The 24,156-nt window shown below is 48.8% G+C and overlaps 1 protein-coding gene across 1 annotated transcript; it reads right to left on the bottom strand.

Moving 5' to 3' along the window:
* Positions 1 to 6,344: 6,344 nt before the first annotated feature.
* On the bottom strand, positions 6,345 to 23,265 carry LOC140904151 (uncharacterized). The gene is made up of 7 exons (XM_073326462.1): positions 23,200 to 23,265; positions 22,444 to 22,530; positions 20,748 to 20,969; positions 20,108 to 20,130; positions 18,685 to 18,800; positions 18,350 to 18,382; positions 6,345 to 6,970 (listed from the first exon to the last, which is right to left on the bottom strand). Exons 1-7 carry the CDS (start codon positions 23,263 to 23,265, stop codon positions 6,345 to 6,347), a joined length of 1,173 nt encoding a protein of 390 aa, XP_073182563.1.
* Positions 23,266 to 24,156: the final 891 nt, after the last annotated feature.

Genomic DNA, 24,156 nt, shown 5'->3' with positions numbered 1-24,156 from the left:
AAATCATCGTTTAAAGACTTCAAGGAGCAGAGAATCCTCCAGAAAGTGACCCATGCCCCATGCTACAGAGGAAGGCGAAAAACCTCCAGGACCTCTTCCAATCTGCCCTGGAGGAAAATTCCTTCCCGACCCCAAATATGACTATCAGCTAAACCCTGAGCATATGGGCAAGATTCACCAGCCAGATACTACAGAAAATTCTTTCCTGGGTAACTCAGATCCCACCCCATCTAACATCCCATCACAGGCCATTAGGCCTATTTACCATGAATATTTAAAGATCAATTAATTACCAAAATCATGTTATCCCATCATACCATCTCCTCCATAAACTTATCGAGTTTAATCTTAAAGCCAGATAGGTCTTTTGCCCCCACTGCTTCCCTTGGAAGGCTATTCCAAAACTTCACTCCTCTGATGGTTAGAAACCTTCATCTAATTTCAAGACTAAACTTCCCAATGACCAGTTTATATCCATTTGTTCTCGTGTCCACATTGGTACTGAGCTGAAATAATTCCTCTCCCTCTCCGGTATTTATCCCTCTGATATATTTATAGAGAGCAATCATATCGCCCCTCAACCTCATTTTGGTTAGGCTAAACAAGCCAAGCTCCTTGAGTCTCCTTTCATAAGACAAGTTTTCTATTCCTCGGATCATCCTAGTAGCCCTTCTCTGTACTTGTTCCAGTTTGAATTCATCCCTCTTAAACATGGGAGACCAGAACGGCTAAAATTCTTGTTATTAATCCCTGAATGCATGACCTTACACTTCTCACTATTAAATTTCATTCTATTACTATTACTCCAGTTTACAAGGTCATCCAGATCTTCCTGTAGGATATCCTGGTCCTTCTCTAAATTGGCAATACCTCCCAGCTTTGTGTCATCTGCAAACTTTATTAGCACATTCCCGCTTTTTGTGCCGAGGTCAGTAATAAAAAGATTAAATAAGATTGGTCCCAAAACTGATCCTTGAGGAACTCCACTGGTAACCTCCCTCCAGCCTGAGAGTTCACCTTTCAGTATGACCCATTGTAGTCTCCCCTTTAACCAATTCCTTATCCACCTTTCAATTTTCATATTGATCCCCATCTTTTCCAATTTAACTAATAATTCCCCATGTGGCACAGTATCAAACGCCTTCTTGAAATGGAGGTAAATTAGATCCACTGTGTTTCCTTTGTCTAAAAAATCTGTTACTTTCTCAAAGAAGGAGATCAGGTTGGTTTGGCACGATTTACCTTTTGTAAAACCATGTTGTATTTTGTCCCCTTTACCATTGACTTCAATGTCCTTAACTACTTTCTCCTTCAAAATTTTTTCCAAGACCTTGCATACTACAGATGTCAAACTAACAGGCCTGTAGTTACCTGGATCACTTTTTTTCCCTTTCTTAAAAATAGGAACTATGTTAGCAATTCCCCAATCATACAGTACAACTCCTGAGTTTACAGATTCATTAAAAATTCTTGCTAATGGGCTTGCAATTTCATGTGCCAATTCCTTTAATATTCTTGGAGGAAGATTATCTGGGCCCCCCGATTTAGACCCATTAAGCCGTTTGAGTTTCGCTTCTACCTCAGATATGGTAATATCTACCTCCATAGCCTCATTCTCATTTGTTATGCTACCATTATCCCTAAGATCCTCTTTAGCCTCATTAAAGACTGAGGCAAGTATTTGTTGAGATTGGGCCATGCGTAGATTATCCTTGATCTCCACTCCATCCTCAGTGCTTAACGGTCCCACTTCTTCTTTCTTTGTTGTCTTCTTATTTATATGGTTATAGAACCTTTTACTATTGGTTTTAATTCCCTTTGCAAGGTCCAACTCTACTTGACTTTTAGCCTGTCTCACTTTATCCCTACATGTTCTGACGTCAATAATGTAGCTTTCCTTCCTGATCCCTCCCTTCTTTCACTCCCTGTATGCTTTCTGCTTTTTCTTAATCACCTCTCTGAGATGCTAGCTCATCCAGCTTGGTCTACAACTCCTGCCTATGAATTTTTTCCCCTTTCTTGGGATGCTGGCTTCCGATAGCTTCTGCAGCTTTGATTTAAAGTAATCCCAGGCCTCCTCTGCCTTTAGATCCATAAATTCTTCAGTCCAATCCACTTCCCTAACTAATTTCCTTAATTTTTGAAAGTCAGCCCTTTTGAAATTAAAAACCCTAGTTGCAGATTTATTTTTGTTAATCCTTCCGTTCAGTTTGAACTGAATTAGCTCATGATCACTTGAACCAAGATTGTCCCCGACAACCATTTCTTCTATGAGGTCCTCACTACTCACCAAAACCAAATCTAAAATGGCATCCCCTCTAGTTGGTTCAGCAACTACTTGATGAAGGAATCCATCAGCTATCGCATCTAGGAAAATCTGAGCCCGATTATTATTCCTAGCACTCGTCCTCCAGTCTATATCTGGGAAGTTAAAGTCTCCCATGATCATGCAGCTTCCATTAGTATTTACTTTATTAAAAACATTAGAAAGGGCTCTATCCATATCCAGATTAGATCCCGGCGGTCTATAGCCCACCCCAAGCACTATCCCGGGGGGTGGGGTGGGTGGGTCTAGTAGTTTTCTTCCCCAATGTAATTTTTGCCCAGACGGACTCTGTCTTATGCAATTCATCGCTTCTTATTTCTTTACATTCTACCTCATCATTGATAGACAATGCTACTCCACCACCTTTGCCTTTATTCCTAAACAGCACATACCCTTCAATACCCGTAGTCCAGTCATGACGACTATTCCACCCTGTTTCTGTTCGCCCTAGAATATCTGGTTTCACTTCCTGCACCAGTACCTCTAGTTCCTCCATTTTCTTACCTAGGCTCCTCGCATTGGTGTACAAACATCTTCATTTTTGCTGTTTGGCCTCACTCACATTCTGTACCCGATTCGGCACAGTCATTCTACAGCCAGTACGACCTATTAGACTGGTATTCACTCTGCCCTTCCTCTTATGTCCTACCCACGGCTGTATCCTCTCTTACTTCGTTTTCTTCCCTCCCAATGCTAAAATCCGGTGTGGAGATTACCTGGATATCTCCCAACCATCTCCCCCAAATTCCTAGTTTAAAGCTCTCTTAATCAGTTGTGCCAGCCTCTATTGCCTTCCCTACTCAGATGAAGTCCATCCCGAGAGAACTGTCCTCTGTCCATGAAGGCCTCCCAGTGGCCATACATCTCAAAGCCCTCCTTATAGCACCACTGCCTAAGCCATCTGTTGATAGTCATAATCTTGTCACACCTTTGTTGCTCTTCTCAAGGAACAGGCAGAATCCCACTAAAGATTACCTGAGCCTCCATTTCCTTAAGCGTCTTCCCCAGCCTAGCATAGTCTCCCTTAATGCTTTCCAGCGAGAATCTAGCTGTATCATTTGTTCCCACATGAAGGATAATTAGGGGATTCTTTCCTGCTCCTTTTAGGATCCTTTTCAACCTCAAGTCTACATCCCGTATCTTAGCACCTGGAAGACAGCACACCCTTCTATTCTCTGGATCAGCTCTGGTTCCAGGCCTGTCTATTCTTCTCAGTAAAGAGTCCTTTTGGTTTTTAATAAAATTTACCTTTTTTAAGAACAGGATTGCATTTTTGGTGTCATAAGTGGTTTGTGCATGATGTTTGATTAGCTCTTCCCCGGAAGGGGTGATGGTGGTGAAAGGGCTTGAGGGTACCCCACAGGGAGGAATTCCCAAGTGCTCCTTCCTGGGTCCAAGGGTGGTGGTGGTTCGTTTTTGTTTGGTTGGTTTTTTTGTTTTCTGGGCTTTTTTTTTTTTTTTTTTTTGCAGTTGGGTGTTGGTAGCATTTACCAAGCCAAAGTCAGAGAAAAGCTGTAACCTTGGGAGTTTAATACAAGCCTGGAGTGACCCGTATTCATTTTTAGAATCCTCGCGGGCCCCCACTTTCTGCACTCAGAGTGGGGATTCATCCTTGACATGAGCAATGTAGTTACCCAGCCCTAACCCCCTGTGTAGATGCCCTACATCAGCAGGAGAGCTTCTCCTGACAACATAGCCACCGCCGCTTGAGGGGGCTGGACTAATGAAGTCCGACGGGAGAGATCTCTCCCATTGGCTTAGAGCATCTCTAATAGCATGCTACACCAGTGCAGCTACATTGGGGCAGCTGCGCCAACATCAGCTTTATTGTGTAGCCATCGTGTCAGACACAAAACCAGAGAATCAGGACTTAACATGCGTGTATATGGAAGTCTGAAATCCGAGGCTGACGCATTCGTTGCCTCATTGGTTACCATCGTTTCTACAGCCCGAATGTCCTTGTTACCCAATCAGGCACCCAGTTTGGGATCTACAGGGAAGGAATGTCCTATGAAGCACTCTCTCTTTGGATCCAAATGGTGAAGGAGGATTGTTCTCAGTCTAATCTTGGTATCCTCTGGAACTGTAATCAGTGACCCTGAACTAGGAAGTGGAGTTGTACAAACAATTTTCCTTGGATCATTGGTCACCATAGCTTCCTTTACTGGGGTGGAAACAAAGAACTGAGTGTGTACACTTTCAACCCCAGTTCTTTCCAAATCCTTGCCCTTGGGTAGGGTAAATTTACACTTCTCTGAAATAGAATCCTTTACAAAACCACTCAAAATCTCAGTAGTGTTCATGAGGAATGGCTTCCCAAACCATACCCAGCTTTTCTTTAATTTGGTGGCACAGTTCCAGGCAAGGGATTGGATACAGGGCTGGATCAGAATCTCTGTTAGTTACCAGAGCTGGAGTTTCTATTCAAAAATTGCTATTTTTCTAAAGCTATTAGATTTCCCACACTGCTTTCATTTTATAAACATTTTTAGCACCTACAAAGGATAAATTCAACAAAAACCCCACTTCTATTTCCTCAACATCTGTATCATGAAGAGGACCATTCCCTACGCCACAGAATTAACTAGGAGAGATCTTCTGTAGGGCCTGGGTTACACATGCTTTGGGAACCAAATACAAGGGCATTTTGCCTAGTTCAAAATCACTTACCATGGAATTTTTCCCCCAGATCATCTGAGACAATATTGCCTTAAACAATTGAACTACACTGTGATCATATGCACTTCCTTCTGTTAGTTGGGGTTCTGCTGTTGTTCACCATTTCTGAGCGGAGATTTTAAATTACCACTTTTTCTTTGTTAGCATGTCCAGTAAATTGGAGAGTTCTCTCCTGTTGACAGAACTGCACTTGAAGTTTCTCCATGTCATCATGGACGGATGGGGAAAAAGCAAAGCTGAAGTGAGAAATGATGACTTTAGCAAATGGCCATTTGTCTTAAATTCTCCAATAAATCTGAGCTATAGCCTATCAAACTGAACTAATATCCAATTGGGTGACCAAACAGCCTTCAGGAAAGATAGAAACCCACATCACAGAGAGATAGAATACATGACAATGAAAGTGTCAAGTGAAATTCCAGAGCAGGTTACATCTGATTATTTAGAATTAGGACAGGAGGTTCTCCCATCACATTATCCTCTGATCCATTCAAACATACCTCACTCAGTACTGTCTCAATAGTCAGTTATGTTATTTACAAATTTTTTAGTATCCTAGCATCCCCCATAATGGGAGGGGGGAGGAAAACAGCCACCTTGCGAGAAGAAGTTTTACCAATAGATGGAACCTGGGATTTAAACTCCAAATGATCACAGTGTGTTTGGGATCCATCTGAATTCCCCTTCCAGGTCTTTGATACTTTCATCTCCAGTCATAGCGACTCTGATATAGGATTAAAGAAGTCAAAGCATCATCTCCAAGCACAGACAACTGAGAACACTTCATCACATGACACTTTGAGAAGTGGAGGGATAGAATGTGATGAAGACACACTCTGCATGGCTCAGATAAAAGGTAACAGTTCTGCAGTGATGGGGAAGGAGGGAATCTCTGAGTCACTCCATCTCCTTGCAGTGTCACAGAGGCTGAAATGACACTTTTCCCCCCTGCCCCTGCTCCTCTTCATTTAAATATAATCTGAAAAGTTCCCAATATAACTGCTCTTCAGCAGAACCCAGAGCAATGTGAGAACAACTGGCAATGATACAATTTGTATCATTGGTGACTCGAACAATAACTGGAATAGGAGGAATGGTATAAATGTGATGCTTCCTGTTTCCCTGGTAGGAAGGGCCCGCTCGAATTACTCATGGAACAATTGAGTCGATAGAAAGAACCAATGTGTCAACCTCAAAACAGGGCGAACTGCAAAAGGCAAAAATGGACCACTCATCTGGACAAGCTGAGGGATAACGGTGCTGCAAACAGTTCAAAGAGCTTAAAAGATACTTTTTGGGAATCAGGAAAAATATTAAAGAAAAGGAAGTACGGATAGCCCTAGAGGATTTTACGGTGTTGATCCCCCTTGCAGATTCTCTGATGGCTAACATGGGCTGAGAACCAAGAGAAGGTTTTCCCACACTCACGGCATTCACAGGGCCTCTCCCCGGTGTGGATTCTCTGATGTTCAGAAAGGGCTGAGCTCTTCGTGAAACATTTCCCACACTCACTGCATTTATAGGGCCTCTCCCCTGTGTGGATTCTCTTATGGGTAATAAGGTTTGAGCTGCAATTGAAGATATTCCCACACTCACTGCATTCACAGGGTTTCTCACCTGTGTGGATTCTCTGGTGCTTTATATGGGCTGAATAGTCACATACGTTTTCTCCGCACTCAGTGCATGTATTTTTTCTCTTTCTCCTGAGGATTTCCTGCTGTGTTGTGGTTTCCTCCAGGTCCTTCTGAGTTCCCTGACAGGAAATACATTTATCCACTTTCTCTCCTGGTTGGTTTCCCTGCTCTTTTTCTGGTCTGGGCTGAATCTCACAGGATTTTCCCTGCTCATGACTCCTGGACTCATTCCTTTCCGATCTTTGCGATAATGCTCTGTGTTTATCCACTTGCTCAGCATCTTCCTGCTGAGAATTCTGCTCCTCTTTCTCACATGCCATCGCATCACCTGCTGCGATAGAGACAGAAACCTCAAACAGGGACGGAAAGGGGAAGGCCAAACCAAAACAAGTGCTTGAGAGAGGTCAAATAAAAATCAGAAACTGAACTCCCCCAAACTCTTCCCCCAAATGTAGTAGTAGGATTTTATGTTTGTATTTTATATAATTTAGAATGAAGGATAAAGAATAAGAATGTAGCATGTATTAAATGTATTGGTGTATGATATGATCAAATCCTGCCAGCCACCCTTTTTGAATAACAGAAAGGAACGGCTTAATGGGACAATGGGTACAGATGCATCAGCCAGAATCTGTGTCTGGACCAATTTCAAGGCAGTAACAGACCTTTGCAGGTCACCAATTTATTGTAGGTTTAGCATTTTAAAATAAGTAAACGAATGCCATGATTGTTTTCTTTTGCATTGGAATATGATGTTCCTGTTCAAAATATTGTTTGTAAATTAATTCTGTTTTGTGTGTGAATGAGAAATGTGTGTGTTAAGAGATAAGTGTGAAGGTCATCGCTGAACCAGATGTACGAGGGAGGAATGAGAGACGGATGCAAGGGCTCCGGGAGGCTGCAACACGCCCCTATTGAAATGTCAGAGGAGGGCAGATTGATGACTCAAAAGATGAGACAGGCACCTATCAATGAGGACAAGACAGCTGTGAACAAAACGAGCATGGGATAGCTCCCTGAGGGACTTGATGAAAGAACAAGATAAAGGATGAGAAGGACAATTTAAGAAAATAAGCACTCGTCAAACAATAATTGATTACAGCATGACAGTGCAAAACTCATTGATCCTAATGAAGGAAAATCACTATATAAACAGGGGGCCTTGCCATGAAACTTTGGCTTCACCCTGCCAAGACTTCCCCAGAGAACCATGTGACTACCAACGTAACCCAGCTTCTCCTACCCATGATCAACCTAGCTGGCCAGTAGGTTGATCTGGACTCTGGACTGGTAACTATAACATCGACTGGCGGGACAATGTGTGCGTGTGTGGTGTGTGATTGAATGCGTATGCGAAATGTTGTATCTTCAATAAACGCGGCATATTGCCTTTTACCCTGAAGAGGATCCTGTGTGCTTCTTATAAGCATAACAGGGTAACGCCTACAAGGTAGCTAGCTAGCACGTCTTGGAGGGACTGTTCAAATTAAGTGGTTCATCAAGAAACACTGGGTTGACAATGGACCATGGGAGAAGCTCACCTACGCTAAGTGGACTGTCATGTAAATGTGATGTCTGAAATCTAGGTAATGGCTTCCTGCAATGACTGGGGGAAATTGGGCATGAACATGTGACTTGCCCATGTGACACCAAACTCCATCTTGTTTTTCTAATTTTCCACAGTAAGAACAATGGGATGCCCTCCACATGGCAAAAGCTATAAAAGGCCCTGGAAACACTTCCATTTTGTCTTCAATCCTGCTTCTTACCTCTGGAGGAACTTTGCTACAGACTGAAGCTCTGAACAAAGGACTGAATGACCCATCCAAGCTGTAGATGTGTTCCAGAGACTTGACTTAAGCCAGCAGTTTATTCCATCACTGCTATAAGCCTGAACCAAGAACTTTGCCATTACAGTATGTAATTGATTCCCTTAGCCAATTTTAACTCTCACCTTTCTTTCTTTTTATGAATAAACCTTTAGATTTTAGATACTAAAGGATTGGCACCAGCGTGAGTTTTGGGTAAGATCTAAGTTGTATATTGACCTGGGAGTGGCTAGTCCTTTGGGATCAGAAGAACCTATTATTTAATGACACTGGTTGAATTAAATACTCATATGTGAATCCAGTGTTTTTGGTGGTGTTATAAGAACTGGAATGCCTGCGAAAACTGCCTTTATGTTTTCTTGTTAGCCAGTGTGGTGAAACAGGAGTTTACTTTTGTGGCTGGTTTGGTCTATTTTATAAAAGAATAACCACCAGTTTTGTTTTGTGTTTGCCCTATTTCTCAGCAGTTTGTCCTGAATTTGGCATCCTCAGTTCTGACCCACTAAGGCACGGTGACAGGGTGCCAAGGGAGGGCGCTGCGTCATGGATTTACAGGAAGTTAGATGACCCAACCTTCATACAGTCTCCCTTGGGACCGCCCTCTTTAGGATATGTCTACAGTGCATCAGGAAGTCAGCTGCCTTCCAGGCTGGGTCTCACACTAGTGCATTCAAAAATGGGTGTGGAGACATTGCTTTGATGTTAGGGCCTCCACCCTTATTTGTAGGGAGTCAGCATGGACTCTGGCTGGGAGGCAGCTTCCACATGCAGTGCAGACGTACCCTTAATGGGCGACATGCTAGCTTTAGCTTTTTCAAAGGGCTAACCCCTGTTTCCCTTAGAACCACAGAGTTAAAAGGAACCACAAAGTTAGTCATCTAGTCTAACCCCCTGCCAAGGTGCAGGATTTGCTGAGTCTAAACCACCAGATGGCTCCAGCCTCCTTTTGGAAACGTCCAGTGAATAACCTTCTACCACCTCCCTAGGCGTCTGTTCCTACTGTTCTTCCAGTTAGGAAGTTTTTCCTGAGATCTAATCTAAATCTGCTGTCCTGTGGTTTGAACCCACTGCCTCTTGTCCTGCCCTCCGTGGCAAGAGAGATGAACTGTTCTCCATTCTTTGTACGGCAGCCCGTAGCGAGGAAGACCAGCAGGGACCACAACCTGCCCCTTGGGCTACAGAGCCAGGAAAGCCACGTCCACCCCTCCGGAAGCTGAGGGGCGGGACAGGAAGCAGAACTACAAAAGGGGGGACTTGTAGCTCAGTTGGGCTGGAGCTGCTGTGGAAGACAGACGCTTATCACCCACTGCCAGAGTGGGACACCGAGGAGCTGCTTGGACTGCTGCCAGTGGAATGGCCAGACCAACCAGGGTCACCGGCCACTTGAGGTGCCGACAAGCTGATGGGGTTGCCAAAGACCACTGATCCCAGGGAAATGCAGGCCAGAGGTACCAAAACCCTGGGGACTGTAGGAAGTAGCCCAGGGAAACTAGACCATCGTCTGATTGAGTGTTGGCCTCACACTAAGTCAATGTGTTGCGGGTGGATCCCCGCTGATCCAGTGGCAGACTACACTGCCACTGTTAGGTCCCTGGGCTAGGACCCAGTGGAGTCAGATGGGCCAGGGTCTCCCTACCTCCTGCCACCCAGACAGTTGGGTGGTAGCCTCCCCATCTTCAGCCAGGAGGCCTGTGTTGGTCTACCATCCACCAAGCTAGGATGCCAGGCTGTTTGGTGCTTGCCCTTACCTGAGCCCTAGCCTGTTTGCTGCTCGCCTTGGGCAAAGCCCCTAATTGTTTGCTGTCCCACCCTGACTGAGGGCCTGGGCTTGGAGACTTTGCAGCTCTGCCCTGATTGCAGGCCAGAGCATGGACTGTTGGTGCCCAGTCCTGCCTGAGGGCCGGGCACCACAGACTCACTATTGCTCAGCCTGGATCAAGTGGCCTGAGCTTTGAAGACTGATAATCCCCCTTAATTGATTGCAGTGCTAAGAGCATGACCGTGAGGTGGCATGGCCTCCCTCAGGGATAGACCAGGAGGGATGGCCACGCACATTTACACAGCCTTTTGAGTATTTGAAAACGACTATCACTCCCCCAACCCCTTCAACTCTTTTTTTCCAAACTAAACACACCCAGTTACATCAGCCTTTGCTCACTGGCTTGTGTTCCATCCCTTTGATCATCTTTGTCACTTGCCTCTGGAGTCTTTCCAGTTTCTCTACATCCTATCTAGTCACTCGTGACCAAAACTGGACACAGGAGTCCCCCTGAGGCCAAATCAGTGCTGAGTAGAGCATTACCATCACCATTTGTGATTTCAATGCTATGCTTCTGTTAATGCATTTGCTTTTTTTGTTGTTTTTTTTTTGCATTATCATCACACTGTTGACTTTGTGTTGAGGTTGTGATCCACCACAACTCTCAGATCCTTCTCAGCAGTGCTGCTGTCATGCCAGTTAACCCCCAACCTGTATTTGTGCATTGGGTTTTACTTCCCTAAGAGTAGCACCTTACCCTTGTCTTTGTTGAATTTCATTTTGTGGTCTATAGCCCAGTTTGCAAATTTATCAAGATGCTCTATCCTCCAAAGTGTTGATAACCCCCCCTAGCTTTGTGTCATCTGCAAATTTGATCAGTATGCTCTCTACTCCTACATCCAGGTCATTAATGAAGATGTTAAATAACAGTGGACCCAAAACAGATCCCTCTGACACCCCACTTGAGAAATCCCTCCAATCTGACATCATTCCATTCATAGTTACTCTTTGTTTGTGGTTGTGTAACCAATTATATAGTCACTTAATGGTAGTTCCGTTAAACCCGCATTTCTCCAGCTTACTCATGGGATTGTGTCAAAAGCCTTTTTGAAGTCCAGGTCTATTTTAGCCACCAAACCAGTTACCCTATCAAAGAAGATGATCAAGCTGGTTTGTCACACTATGTTCTTAGTAAATCCATGCTGGCTGCTCTCGATTGCCCTTCATCCTCCAGGTATTCACAAACTGAATATTTTATTCATTGCTCTAGAAGCTTCCCTGGTATTGAGGTCAGGCTGAGTAGTCTATAGTTCCCCAGCTTCGCCTTTTCCCCCTTTGTAAAGATGGGCACTAGGTTAACCCTTCTCCAATCTTCTGGAACCTATCTTGTCATCTGAGTTTGCAAATTTTGCCAGACGCTCTGAGATTTCATCAGCTAATTCTGGGGTGAACAGCAAGAAAGGAGATGGCGGGAGGGCTAGCTTGGGGGATTAAGAGCTCTGTTCTAGGCATTTGAGATGTTGAGCTTGAGTTGATGGCTAGCTATCCACAAGGAGTCACCAGAGGGAGGCTGAGATTTCTGTTTGGACAGAAGGAGACAGGGCTGGAGTAGAGCGGTAGATCTGTGATTGATCAGCATAGGGACAGAAGCTGAATTTGTGTTTATGGGTGAGATTTCCCAGAGATAAAGTGCAGAGGAAGAGGAAGTGACCAAGGACTGAGCCCTGTAGAACCCCCACAGAAAACCAGAGTGTGTGTGGGGGGTGAGGAGGATCTTCTTAAATACACGCTGAAGAGTGGTTACAGAGGTAGGAGAAGAGCCAGGAAAAAGACAAGATGTCAAGAAGACGACCATGGTCAGTGGAATTAAAGGCGGCTGACGGGTCAAGAAGAATAAGGATGGAGTGCTGATTCTGAGCTTTGCTTAGGGAGAGGGCATTAGAGACTTTGGCAAAAGCATTCTCAGCGGAGGGCCCCAAATATCTGCCTCCCTGAAACCTTCCCTTCCCACTGCCACCAGATCCTTCCTGCTCCTTGGAGCAACCACTCCCCATACCCTTCCCACTATCCTCACTCTTCTCCACTTCCACGTATCCCAGATCTCCTACCCAATCCTCCCCCTCCAACAACACCACTGCTGGGACCTCCACCCCCTTTTCTCCATTCCCAGTCTCCCACTCCCCTGACCCACCACACTACCTGTTCCCAGGAGATTCTGCCTCTGATTCCTCACCTCCTCTTCATCCCTCCCTGATTCCCTCTAGTGTAATCTTCCACATACCTATCCCCTTCCTCCCACTACACTCAGCCTTCCCTAGCTTCTGGCACCAAACAAGCACTAGTTCCCCCATCATCTTTTCCCTTCCCACTGCTCCCTGCTCTCCTCTCCCCTCCTCCACAAGAACTCCTGAATAGTAACCTCACACTGCTCTCAGTCATTGGTTGGTGGGGTGAAGAGGACATGCTGTGGCCACTGCCTCTGAGCTACACCAATTCATCTGAGTCAGAGCCATACCACTGTTAATTCTCAGACTATGTGTATTGTGCATTATGCTTGAATTCTGCAGGAGTTCCTCTTCAACGTTTCCCCCTGGATTCCAAAATTTCAGGGCTGAGAGCAATATTTTAAAGTGTTTTAAAATCCAATTGAGACTCTGGCCTCTTCTGAGCTGCAAAGTTTTATCAGCATAGCTCTGTTTGTTAGGATGCAAAAAAACCACATCCTTAATTGATAGAATTATGCCGGCAAAATCTCTCATGCAGAAACAGAGTGCCGAAAAAGTCTATTAAAAAAAATGAGGACATCAAAAGCTCCCAAACTATATAAATATGGAGCACAGGTTGCCCAGTTCTGCTGCATGCCTTTCCACTAGGTGTGTGGTGGCTAAACTTAAACCTCTGAAAACCAGAAAAGGAAGAGTTAATATACACACCAACCCTAAAATGTAACCTTAACTCTGCCCCTAGCCCTGCAGCTGGCGCTAGCCACTGGGAGTGGCTCAGTATGGCTGGTGCAAAGGTTAACAAACTAACAAAGGAAGTGGAGGTTTCTCCATTTCTTGAAGTCTCCAAGTCAGAGTGGATGCCTTTCTGGAGGAGGATTTAGTCCAACACAGCATATTCAGTTCAGTACAGCAGTAACTTGAGGAAATTTTATGACCTGTGTTATATAGGTGGTCAGACTAGATGTCCTAATAGCCTTTTCTGACCATAAAATCTATGATTCTACAATAGATATGAAGGACTAAGAACATGCTCTTGTTTGTGTTGTGTTCACAGGAGGGAATCCCAGCATTTATCCGCATGCCCCCCAGCTGTGTGCACTGGGTCAGCTGTAGGCGTAACTGGATGGTGGAGGGAGTAGTTTGAGTAGCTTGGCAGAGCTGTGACCATGATATGAAGGGAGGCCCATGTGAACCCTGAGGGACCTAGTCTGCCCCATTTCAATGCACTTAATGGGCTGTTGCTGAGATAGGGCAGAGTAGAGGTGGCGTTGTGGGGGTGGTGTGAACCTTAACTCGGCATTTCCCCTTCTTAACCAAGGGCACAGGAATCCTTACCCAGCGAGGTCACATTCTCGTAGTTCTCCTGCATGACGTCTCTGCAGAGGGCTCTTTGACGGGGGTCCAGCAGAGCCCACTCTTCCCTGGTGAAATACACAGCCACCTCCTCGAAGGTCACCGGCCCCTGAAAGAGGAAGAGTCCAACCCTCAGTGCTTGCTGCCCCAGACACAGCCCCACTATTCATGGAGGAAGAGGAGCCAATCAAATGGAAGCTCTGGGAGGCTGACAGTCAACAGAGTCCCACCCCCACCCTGCTCAGAGCAGCCAGGAGGCAAAACAGGAGGGGAGATAGAGATGCCCTAGTCCATTGCAGCAGACAGAGGGGGAAGTGGTTTGAGCATTGGCCTGCTAAACCCAGGATTGTGAGTTCAATCCTTAAGGGGGCCATTTAGGGATCTGGGGCAAAAATTGGGGATTGGTCCTGATTGGAGCAGGGGGTTGGACTAGATGATCTCCTGAGGTCCCTTCCAACCCTGATATTCTATGATTCTATGATTCTAAGGTCATCTTCTCATTCATCACACACCTACAAGCCAGAGGCTGATACAGGGGATGGGGCCCCCAGTAGGCTCCAGGGTTGGCTCCGCAATAGGAATCCCAACATGCTTCCCATTGCCAGCAGCTGAAAGGAAGGGGAGGGGTTATCTACTCTACGCCCCACTGGTGAGTAACCCTTCCCCCCCCGCCCCCCCGCTTCATATCTCATAGCAGCCTCTGGCGGGTAGGTTTATGTTCTTCCACTGGGAATCTGATCCATTTTCCCAGCACTGTCCAGTGTTCCCCCCACCAACCCCATTCTACAAATAGGGTAATTTCCTCCCCCAAACCCCTACGTCTGTTCCCGGAATCCAGGACGTGGGGTCAACAATTCCCAGCAAGTTTGTCACATGCCTTGTCCCCCTCTCTTTCTCCACCCTGGGTATTTCCTGCCCCCATCCCACCTCCAGACTAAACTCCTCCAAAGATCCCAGGCCCTCGGTATTTCCTGCCCCTCTCCCTCCAGCAGGAACCCACTAGCAACCCTGCAATAATCCCTACCTGGACTGGCTGCATGACAGCCAGTTCCCTTCCCCGTCCTGTGAGAGGCTGGGACAATCTGGAGCCAAAGGTGCGTATTACTCTGCCACCTGTCAGGGTGAGAAGGGGGACAGGGAAGATTTCAGAAGGGCCTCTAGTTCCTGTCACATCGTGATTTGCCCCGGCCCTTTCCCTGCACAAGATGTTTCTGACTCGCATGCTGGGAAAACATTCCATCACTTTATCACAGCCCAGACCCAACCCCTCCCACCAGCACTTTCCACTGCCCTAGTTTTAAAACCCTGAGAGCAACTCCCCCAATGGTGGGGACCAGGCAGGGACAGGACAAAGTCTGCCCAGTGCTGGTGCAGGAAATGAAAGGAATTTTGCTGGTGATATTCAGCTGGAAGGCATTGTCAATAGACACAAAGAGTGGACCATTAAGTGGGGCTCACTTCTATTTTATGCATGACATTCCTCACGCTCACGCTTCAGGGTTTCAGCCACCACTGCCAGATTGGTCCTGCTTTGAGCAGGGGGTTGGACTAGATGACGCCCAGAGGTCCCTTCCCACCCTGATATTCTATGAACAATTTTTTTCTGACCCCTGAACATTTACTGAAAAAGTAAGAATAAAACATGCATCCATGCCGAGTCTCTGTATAACCTGTATATTTCAAGAGGCTGACAGAGAATACTTGATCATAATGAACAAGGGAGTGCAGGAGTGGGGGAGTGAGATTTTCTTTGCTTTGGATCATAATGAAACGCTCAACATCTCACAGCCTCCTGCCTGCCTTTCCTGAGCCCCCGGGGGTCACAAACCACCAGCCGAGAAACACAAGCCTAGATCTTTATTTTGTATCGTCATTGACTACGACTGGAGAGAGAGGGCTACATTGTACCCAGACAAAGCATGAATGAGCCAAGTGCTATGGCATATATGGACCGACCCTGGGAACTGTTAATTCCAATAACATCCACATTTTGAACTCTCTTCCTTACTTCACTGTGAAAAGAATATGAAAGTTCAGAAGATCTTACAATACCCTATAGCAACAAGTTGATGAAAATTACGTTAAATTATTTTCAGCCATGAATGTGATGCACAGGTGCAAGAAGACCAAATGCAGAAAATTAAATGAGTCCAAACAAAAGGGAGCTAATGATATTGTTCCGGGACAGTACTAAGAACATGCTTGGAGAACAAGAAAACGTAGGAACAAAGTTACCTTTGCCAAATTTGGCCTTAGGGACATGGATTTAAAAATGGGGGAGAGGGAAGAAAGAAAATCATCTATCAACTTGGCAAGTTTGTCTCTCATCACAACTCCTCCAAGGTTCCTCAACCCAAGTCAGAAGAAGCAAACTGATGATCCACGATTCTTAATTTTCATTTTTTAAATTCTGTTATATCCTGTTCCTTTCTCACAAAGGCTGTAAGGGCTTGTCAGTTAAAATATATTCCAAAGAGACCCATTGCTCCAGTGAGTAGTGCCTTTCTTAAAGTCTTTAAATGCTTGTAAGTTAAATTATTTTCTAAAAGGGTCCCTCAAAAGAGCAGGATTAGTAATGAAACTTACTCTGTTCCCCGCAGGCCACTACCTCTGTGCCTTTACTCTCTGGTGCAACGCCTTTCAATAATTCTAGCTCTGCTGAAGATGTTCCCCAGAAAGTAATTATCCCAGGGGTGAACAGGAATGTATTGGGGGGAAAATTAAGAGTCTATCTTAAATGTATAAAATCATTCCAGGAAACTTTCAAATACATGTTTAAAAAGAGCTCAGCCTTTGTATTTTGTAAAAAAACATCTCAAGCAGACGTTCAAAACCAGGAAAAGTTGTCAAAATCTTAGCGGTCTTAAAAACAAAAAAAACCTTTAAAATCAGACTATGTAAACTTAATGACTAAACACTTAATATGACCGCAATTAAAAATGCCAAAATGAAATGACTAAAATTAATTTAATCAGTAAACAATGCAATACTTAAAAAAAGTAAAACCAACAAAAAATTAGAGGACAAAAAAAATCTTGCAAAAACTTTAAATGCTTAAGTGACATTGATGAGCTAAAATATTTAAGAGACAAGTCCGCTGAAAATACAGTGGTGCAAGAACAAAGTAACATCGCTTCACATTGTTCCACAGCTTCCAAGGGCTGGAGGCTGCTATCCCCCGTCACTAAAAGCACTGAAGCACTTAGAGGAGAGGAAAGTGATCAGGAACAGTCAGCATGGATTCACCAAGGGCAAGTCATGCCTGACTAATCTAATTGCCTTCTATGACGAGATAACTGGCTCTGTGGATGAGGGGAAAGCAGTGGACGTGTTGTTCCTTGTCTCTAGCAAAGCTTTTGACACGGTCTCCCACACTATTCTTGCCAGCAAGTTAAAGTATGGGCTGGACGAATGGACTATAAGGTGGGTAGAAAGTTGGCTAGATTGTCGGGCTCAACGGGTAGTGATCAATGGCTCAATGTCTAGTTGGCAGCCGGTATCAAGTGGAGTGCCCCAAGGGTCGGTCCTGGGGCCGGTTTTGTTCAATATCTTCATTAATGATCTGGAGGATGGTGTGGATTGCACCCTCAGCAAGTTTGCGAATGACACTAAACTGGGAGGAGAGGTAGATACACTGGAAGGCAGGGACAGGATACAGAGGGCCCTAGACAAATGAGAGGATTGGGCCAAAAGAAATCTGAGGAGGTTCAACAAGGACAAGTGCAGAGTCCTGCACTTAGGACGGAAGAATCCCATGCACCGCTACAGACTAGGGACCGAATGGCTCAGCAGCAGTTCTGCAGAAAAGGACCTAGGGGTTACAGTGGAGGAGAAGCTGGATATGAGTCAACAGTGTGCCTTGTTGCCAAGAAGGCCAATGGCATTTTGGGCTGTATAAGTAGGGGCATTGCCAGCAGATTGAGGGACGTGATCGTTCCCCTCTATTCGACATTGGTGAGGCCTCATCTGGAGTACTGTGTCCAGTTTTGGGGCCCACACTACAAGAAGGATGTGGAAAAATTGGAAAACATCCAGCGGAGGGCAACAAAAATGATTAGGGGACTGGAACATATGACTTATGAGGAGAAGCTGAGGGAACTGGGATTGTTCAGTCTGCGGAAGAGAAGAATGAGGGGGGATTTGATAGCTGCTTTCAACTCCCTGAAAGGGGGTTGCAAAGAGGATGGCTCTAGCCTGTTCTCAGTGGTGGCAGATGACAGAACAAGGAGTAATGGTCTCAAGTTGCAGTGGGGGAGATTTAGGTTGGATATTAGAAAACACTATTTCCCTAGGAGGGTGGTGAAACACTGGAATGGGTTCCCTAGGGTGGTGGTGGAATCTCCTTCCTTAGATATTTTTAAGGTCAGGCTTGACAAAGCCCTGGCTGGGATGATTTAGTTGGGGATTGGTCCTGCTTCGAGCAGGCGGTTGGACTAGATACCTCCTTGGGTCCCTTCCAACCCTGATATTCTATGATTCTATGATTTTATAAAAGGGTTATTGGTCTGAAATCTGCCCGTGACCTGTCAGAGACAGGCACGTACCTCTGTTGCTCCCCAGCTCCAGTCGCAGCATCTCTAGGGGAAGGAGAGGAAGAGAGAGGAGAGAATTCAGGCCCTCGCTTTCCTGGGGAGGTTCCCATTAGTTATTAATGTAACTGCTGTTAATTATGAGATGGTGACAGAGATCTGAGGCTGATAATGCAGCCACTGGGGAGAGAGCCTGCCCCACAGGGCGACTCCCATGGGGAAGGGCGACTCGTGGGGCTGGGGCTGCGAGATGGAGCCTGGGGTCAGTGACATCCCGAGAGTCCCTGACTCCTCCCCAGGGCCAGGGTCGCCCTAACCAGAGGAGACGCCACCCCCAGACTCCCACTCACCTTTGAATCCCCGCAGGACCTGCTGCAGGACGGCACTTGTCAGAGAGAAATCGCTGAGTCTCCTCTCCAGCTCCGCAAACCCCGGCTCCGGCTTCCGAAACGCCCCGTCCTCCCTGCTGGGGAAAGGAGGAGGGGTGAGAAATAGGCCTGATCCCCAGACCCTGAGCCCAGCAACCCCCAAACTCCAGGAAACCTGGATCTGAGCTTTGTAGCCCGAGATGGTCATTGTCACGGTGAGTCACCCGCCCTCAACCCTGGGCTCTCCAGAGAGATGGGAAGTGGGGAGACACCAGAGCAAGGAACGGAGACATTCTTCAGGAGCTTTCTCCGGGACGCTCTGGTTCTGTGGGGTGCTGAGCCACCTCCCACGCTGGTTTACTGCAGTAACAAAGGGGCACCAGCACTGGGATTATGTGGAAGGGGAGGAGAAACAGACCGAAGCCTGGGCAGGTCCTACATGCTGACAGTGGCCACAGACAGAGCTCAGGTCTCCACCAGGGAGTGAACCTGGGCCCTTTAATGCCAACCCCCCCAAGCCCTTCAGTTGAAGCAGTAACCCTGGGGCATCCAGCTCATTTGGCAGAGAGGGTCATATTGCCCTGTCCGTTATGGTCAGTGGGCCAGGGCGTCAGTTTAGGACTCTGTGCCCTGCTCCATTCACAGCAGGACACCTACTGCTCTCCATGGGACACCCCCGTGCAAAGGACAAGGTGAGAATCTGCCCTTCGTATAGGAAATACAATTTTAATTCTTAGTATTTTGCTAAGTCTTTGTCTGTCACACTCAGTGTCACTCAGGAGGAAAACAGACCCCCTCCTGGACTCCCCTGTAGGGCCCCCGATAGTTCTTCCCCTCCTTTCTCCATTTCTCTCTTGCTTCCTTGTCCTTGTGTCTCTCCTCTGTTCTTCCCTCCCTACAGCAACCACCAATTTCCACCCCACGAAGGCTTCACTCCCTCCCCTTCCCCCCTGCTCAGGTGATCAGCCAGGGAACGCTGAATGTTGACATCAAAGTGTCCTCCCTTCAGTTGACACCCCGATGACATTAACAGGGGACAGGAGAGTTCACGCTCTCTGAGCTACGGCTTCGGGCAGCCCCAGCAAGGCAACACTGTCTCCCTTTATGCTGCGGAGATGCGGGGGGCCAGCAATTCACTTTAAAAAATTCAAAAGCTGAGTTTCTGCGCCCTCAGAACACGGGATGCGGCCGGGAGACAGGCCAGGTCGGGCCCATCGGCCCTGTGTCTAGCAGCCCTGCTGTGACCTCCTGAGCGATCAGACCGTGAACGGCTCTTCTCCTCCCTGAGTCAGCCACTGAGGGAGGCAGAATCACATGCTCCAAGGGCAGGGGGCAGCTTCCTATTCAGTGCAGTTATCAACCCTAACGGCCCATGACGGGGAGCAAAGTGGAGCCCAGGACTTACCTGCCCCCAGTGCTCCCAGCACCCTAAAGAGGGAGAGAAAGAGGAGGCAGTCAGGGAGCATGTCCCTGGGTGGGGAGGCCTCCTGCTCTGCAGGGGAGTCACCACTGAAGCCTCGGATAGGAGGGGAATTTCAGGTTGACATTCCCAAAGCAGCTGCCACCCCCTACCAGGGACTTTCCCCTATTGCCCGCAGGTCGCCAGTGAGGAAACCTTCTCCCCAGGCACTTTACAGGCAGAAGATATTTCTCTGCATTGAGAACCCAATTCCTCCAGTGCTGAGAGACCCAGAAGGCCCCTGGCCCCACTGAACCCATTAACCTGCTGTGAGTGGGGCCTTAGGCCTGGGGCTCAGCATGGTGCGGGAGGGGATTTCATCCTCCAAGTGAAAATGCAGACAGACATTTCCAGGAGAGAAGGCCTTGGGGCTGCAGCATCCAGGACTCCCAGGACCCATCCCTGGCGCCGCTGCCAGACTCACTTTGTGACCTTGTCCAGGGCTCTGCCCCTCCCTGTGCCTCAGTTTCCCCCTTTGTCCCATAGGGATAATTGCCCCAACCCCCCTTTGTAAAGTGCTTTGGGGTCTGGGGCGGAGACACTCCTATAGGAACGCTGCGTGTGATCATTGCAACGACAGCCTGACCTGCAGCAGTGGGCTCAACGGCAGCTGCCCCTTCTCTCCTCCCTGCTCCCTGAGCAGGGAAATCTCCCTGGACAGTCGGCAGACGCCTGCATCCCTTCTCTGGACAATGGCTCTCTCGAGCTCTTCCAGCCGGGACAGCAGCCGCTGCTCCTGCTCCGCCAGAAACCCTCGCAGCTCCTGCCACTCCCAGACCATCTTCTGCCTCTCAGCTGCCATCTGGCTCTGCAACAGGGAGAGGGCGGCTCAGTAACAGGGGAACACAGAACATAAGACCGGACATACTAGGTCAGACCAAAGGACCATCTAGCCCAGTGTCCTGTCTTCCACAGTGGCCAAGGCCAGGTGCCCAAGAAAAATGAACAGAACAGGTCAAAATCACGTGATCCATCCCCTGTCACCCATTTCCAGCTTCTGGCAAACAGAAGCTAGGGGCACCATCCCTGCCCATCCTGGCTAATAGCCACTGATGGACCTATCCTCTGTGAACTTATTTAGCTCTTTTTTGAACCCTGTTATTGTCCTGGCCTTCAACATCCTCTGGCAAGGAGTTCCCCAGGTTGACTGTGCAGTGTGTGAAAAAATACTTCCTCTTGTTTGTTTTAAACCTGCTGCCTATTCATTTCACGGGGTGACCCCTAGTGCGTATGTTATAGGAAGGAGTAAATAACACGTCCTTCTTTACTTTTGCCACACCAGTCATGATTTTATAGACCTCTATCCTATCCCCCCCACTTAGTTGTCTCTTTTCCAAGCTGAACAGCCTCAGGCTTTGTCTCCCCAGCACTTCGTCGGCAAAACTTGTCATTCAGGGGTGTTAAAAAACACACACCCCAGTGACAAATTTTGACCCACGAAAAGTGCTGGGGTGGACAGCACGTTGTCGGCAGGAGCGCTCTCCCACCGACAGCTGCTGCTCATGTGGGGTGGAAGATTTTTCTCGGCAGGAGATCATGGATTTATAGAGAGGCAATCGAATGTTTTCTGTCTTATTATCTCTCCCTTTCTTCACGATTCCCAATGGTCTGTTCGCTTTTTTGACCGACGCTGCACCTTGAATGGATGTTTCCAGAGAACTGTCCACCATGATGCCAACATCTCTTTCTTGAGTGGCAACAGCTAATTTAGACCCCGTCATTTTCTGTGCATAATTGATATGACTTTTTCCAATGAGCGTTACTTTGCATTTATCCGCATAGACATTCATCTGCTCGGTAACTGGGGAGAATCATAAATGCACCTCGGGGCGGGTGACAGAGTTATTTACCAGAACACAAGATGTCTTGCGGTGGGGGGTGGGAAGTTCATTTATCCCAGGAAGAGAGGAGGGATAAGGGCCGGGGTGAGCTGTACATCACCAACAGGAGGGACACTTCCCCCCAGAACCTCATCAACCTGCACGGAGCCAAACCCTCCATCTCTGCAGCCCGCATTTCCTCCCCATTCCCCCTAGGCGCGGGAAAGGCTCCCCGGTCACTGTGACATGCAGACAGCCCGTGGGCAGGGGCTCTGGGCTCACACAGACTGACCCGCTCCTGCCCAGCAGCCTCCCGCACCCTACGGGCACCATGCCACCCCCGTGTCGGACCCTGGGCTCCGTTGGGGACGGGTCCCTGGATGAGGCTGGCAGGCCGGGCCCTGCATTCACCATCACTTGGGGCATCGGGATCCCTGGCGAACCTGGGCCCTGGGCACCTACCAGCAGCTCCTGGCTTTGCCGCTGCTCCTCGGCTTCGGCGGTTTCTCTCTCTTTGCCCGGAGGGGCCCGACGCTCTCGGGGGGGCTCCTGGAAGATGGGGGGAGAGGAGAGGAAACTGCTACAAACGGCTGTCAGATTTCAGGGCCCCCTCCTGCCCTGCAGACTCCTGTACAGAGTCGGGGGGGGGGGGCTCAGACTGAGAGGAGACGGTGAAACGCAGGGCCCCTGGCTGGGTGCAGCCCGACCCCCAGCGCCCCACGTCCCCCTGGGGGGGGGACCTCGCTCACATCCCAAGCAGCCAACTTCAGACAGTCCCAGCTCCAACCCCCAATGCTCCCGCAGGGCCAGATCTGAGCATGGAGCCCCCCCGAAAACATCCCCCCAATCGCCAGCTCTGAGCCCCCCCCCACCCCGTAAATCGACTCGCCCCAAACTCCCAGCTCCAAGAATCCCCAGCACCAGCCGCTCCCCCCCCCCAGCTCCGGTTCTGAACCCCCCAGCTCCCCCATCCCCGGCTCCGGCTCTGACCCCCCCAGCTCCGGTTCTGACCCCCCCCCCGGCTCCCCCATCCCCGGCTCCGGCTCTGACCCCCCCAGCTCCGGTTCTGAACCCCCCCCCCCAGCTCCCCCATCCCCGGCTCCCGGCCGAGCCTGGGCTCCGGGCCCCTCCCGGGCTCCGTGGCTCCGGCCCGGGACACTCGCCCCCCGCGGCAGGAGCGCGTCCGCCCCACGCGTGTCCCCGGCCCCCGCCGCCCACCCGGGCTCTGCCCCGCGGGCCGCCGGCCTGGAGCAGCCTCCGCGCTGTGCTCCCGGCCCCGGCCATGGCCCCGCTGCAAACACACAAAGGCTCCCCGGGCTGGGGGGGGGCAGGAAGGGGCGGCTCCCCCCCGGGCCTGGCCCTGCCCCAGCGGGCCCCTCGCAGGGCGTTTGGGACACTCGGGGATCGGGGAACCCCCCCCCCCCCCAACACACACACAGCCTGGGGGGGCAGGAGACCGGCTGGATCCTCTCAGGAGAAAAGCAAGGGGAAGGGGGCTGGTTTTCCCAGCTGGGGATATGCAGAGATCTCCTCTGATTTCGGCTTTGGAGACTGGGCACCGTGTACAAGCCCCTTCCTGGAAAGCGCCTAAATCCCCTGGCCACAGCTCTCCCCTGCCCCGCTGTGGGGAGCTCCCCGGGCAGCAGAGTGGCGCAGCGGAAGCGTGCTGGGCCCATAACCCAGAGGTCGATGGATCGAAACCATCCTCTGCTAGCCTGGCTTTTATTGCCGACTGCCCTGGACAGCGTTCAGCCTCCCTTTATTCCTCCTCTCCCTGCGTGACCCTTCCCCGGCCCTGAACGGCAGGAATAAAACCCCCGCAGCCACCCTCTCCCCCAGAGTCCCCTCCTGTCAGGAGAGAGCTCTGCACGGTCTGGCTCTGGCTCAGGGGGGCCAGGTTTATATAAGTTTTGGTGCTGCCCAGAATGGGTCCAAGTCCTGCCCCGTTCCTCCCCTCTCCCTCCCGCACCCCCACAGCTCCGCCTAAGGCTCTGGGAGGGAGTTTGGGTGCGGGGGGGGGTGGGCTCTGGGCTGGGGCAGGGGGTTGGGGGGCAGGGGGGGACACTGGCAGGCTCTGGGAGGGAGTTTGGGTGCAGGAGGGGGGGTGGGCTCTGGGAGGGAGTTGTGGGCTCTGGGCTGGGGCAGGGGGTTGGGGGCAGGGGGGGACACTGGCAG

Source organism: Lepidochelys kempii, chromosome 28 (genome assembly GCF_965140265.1).
Source record: "Lepidochelys kempii isolate rLepKem1 chromosome 28, rLepKem1.hap2, whole genome shotgun sequence".
In the NCBI taxonomy this organism is placed as follows: Eukaryota; Metazoa; Chordata; order Testudines; family Cheloniidae; genus Lepidochelys; species Lepidochelys kempii.
The sequence above is the reverse complement of the archived record's forward strand: the minus strand, read 5'-3'. Positions and strand labels throughout refer to the sequence as shown.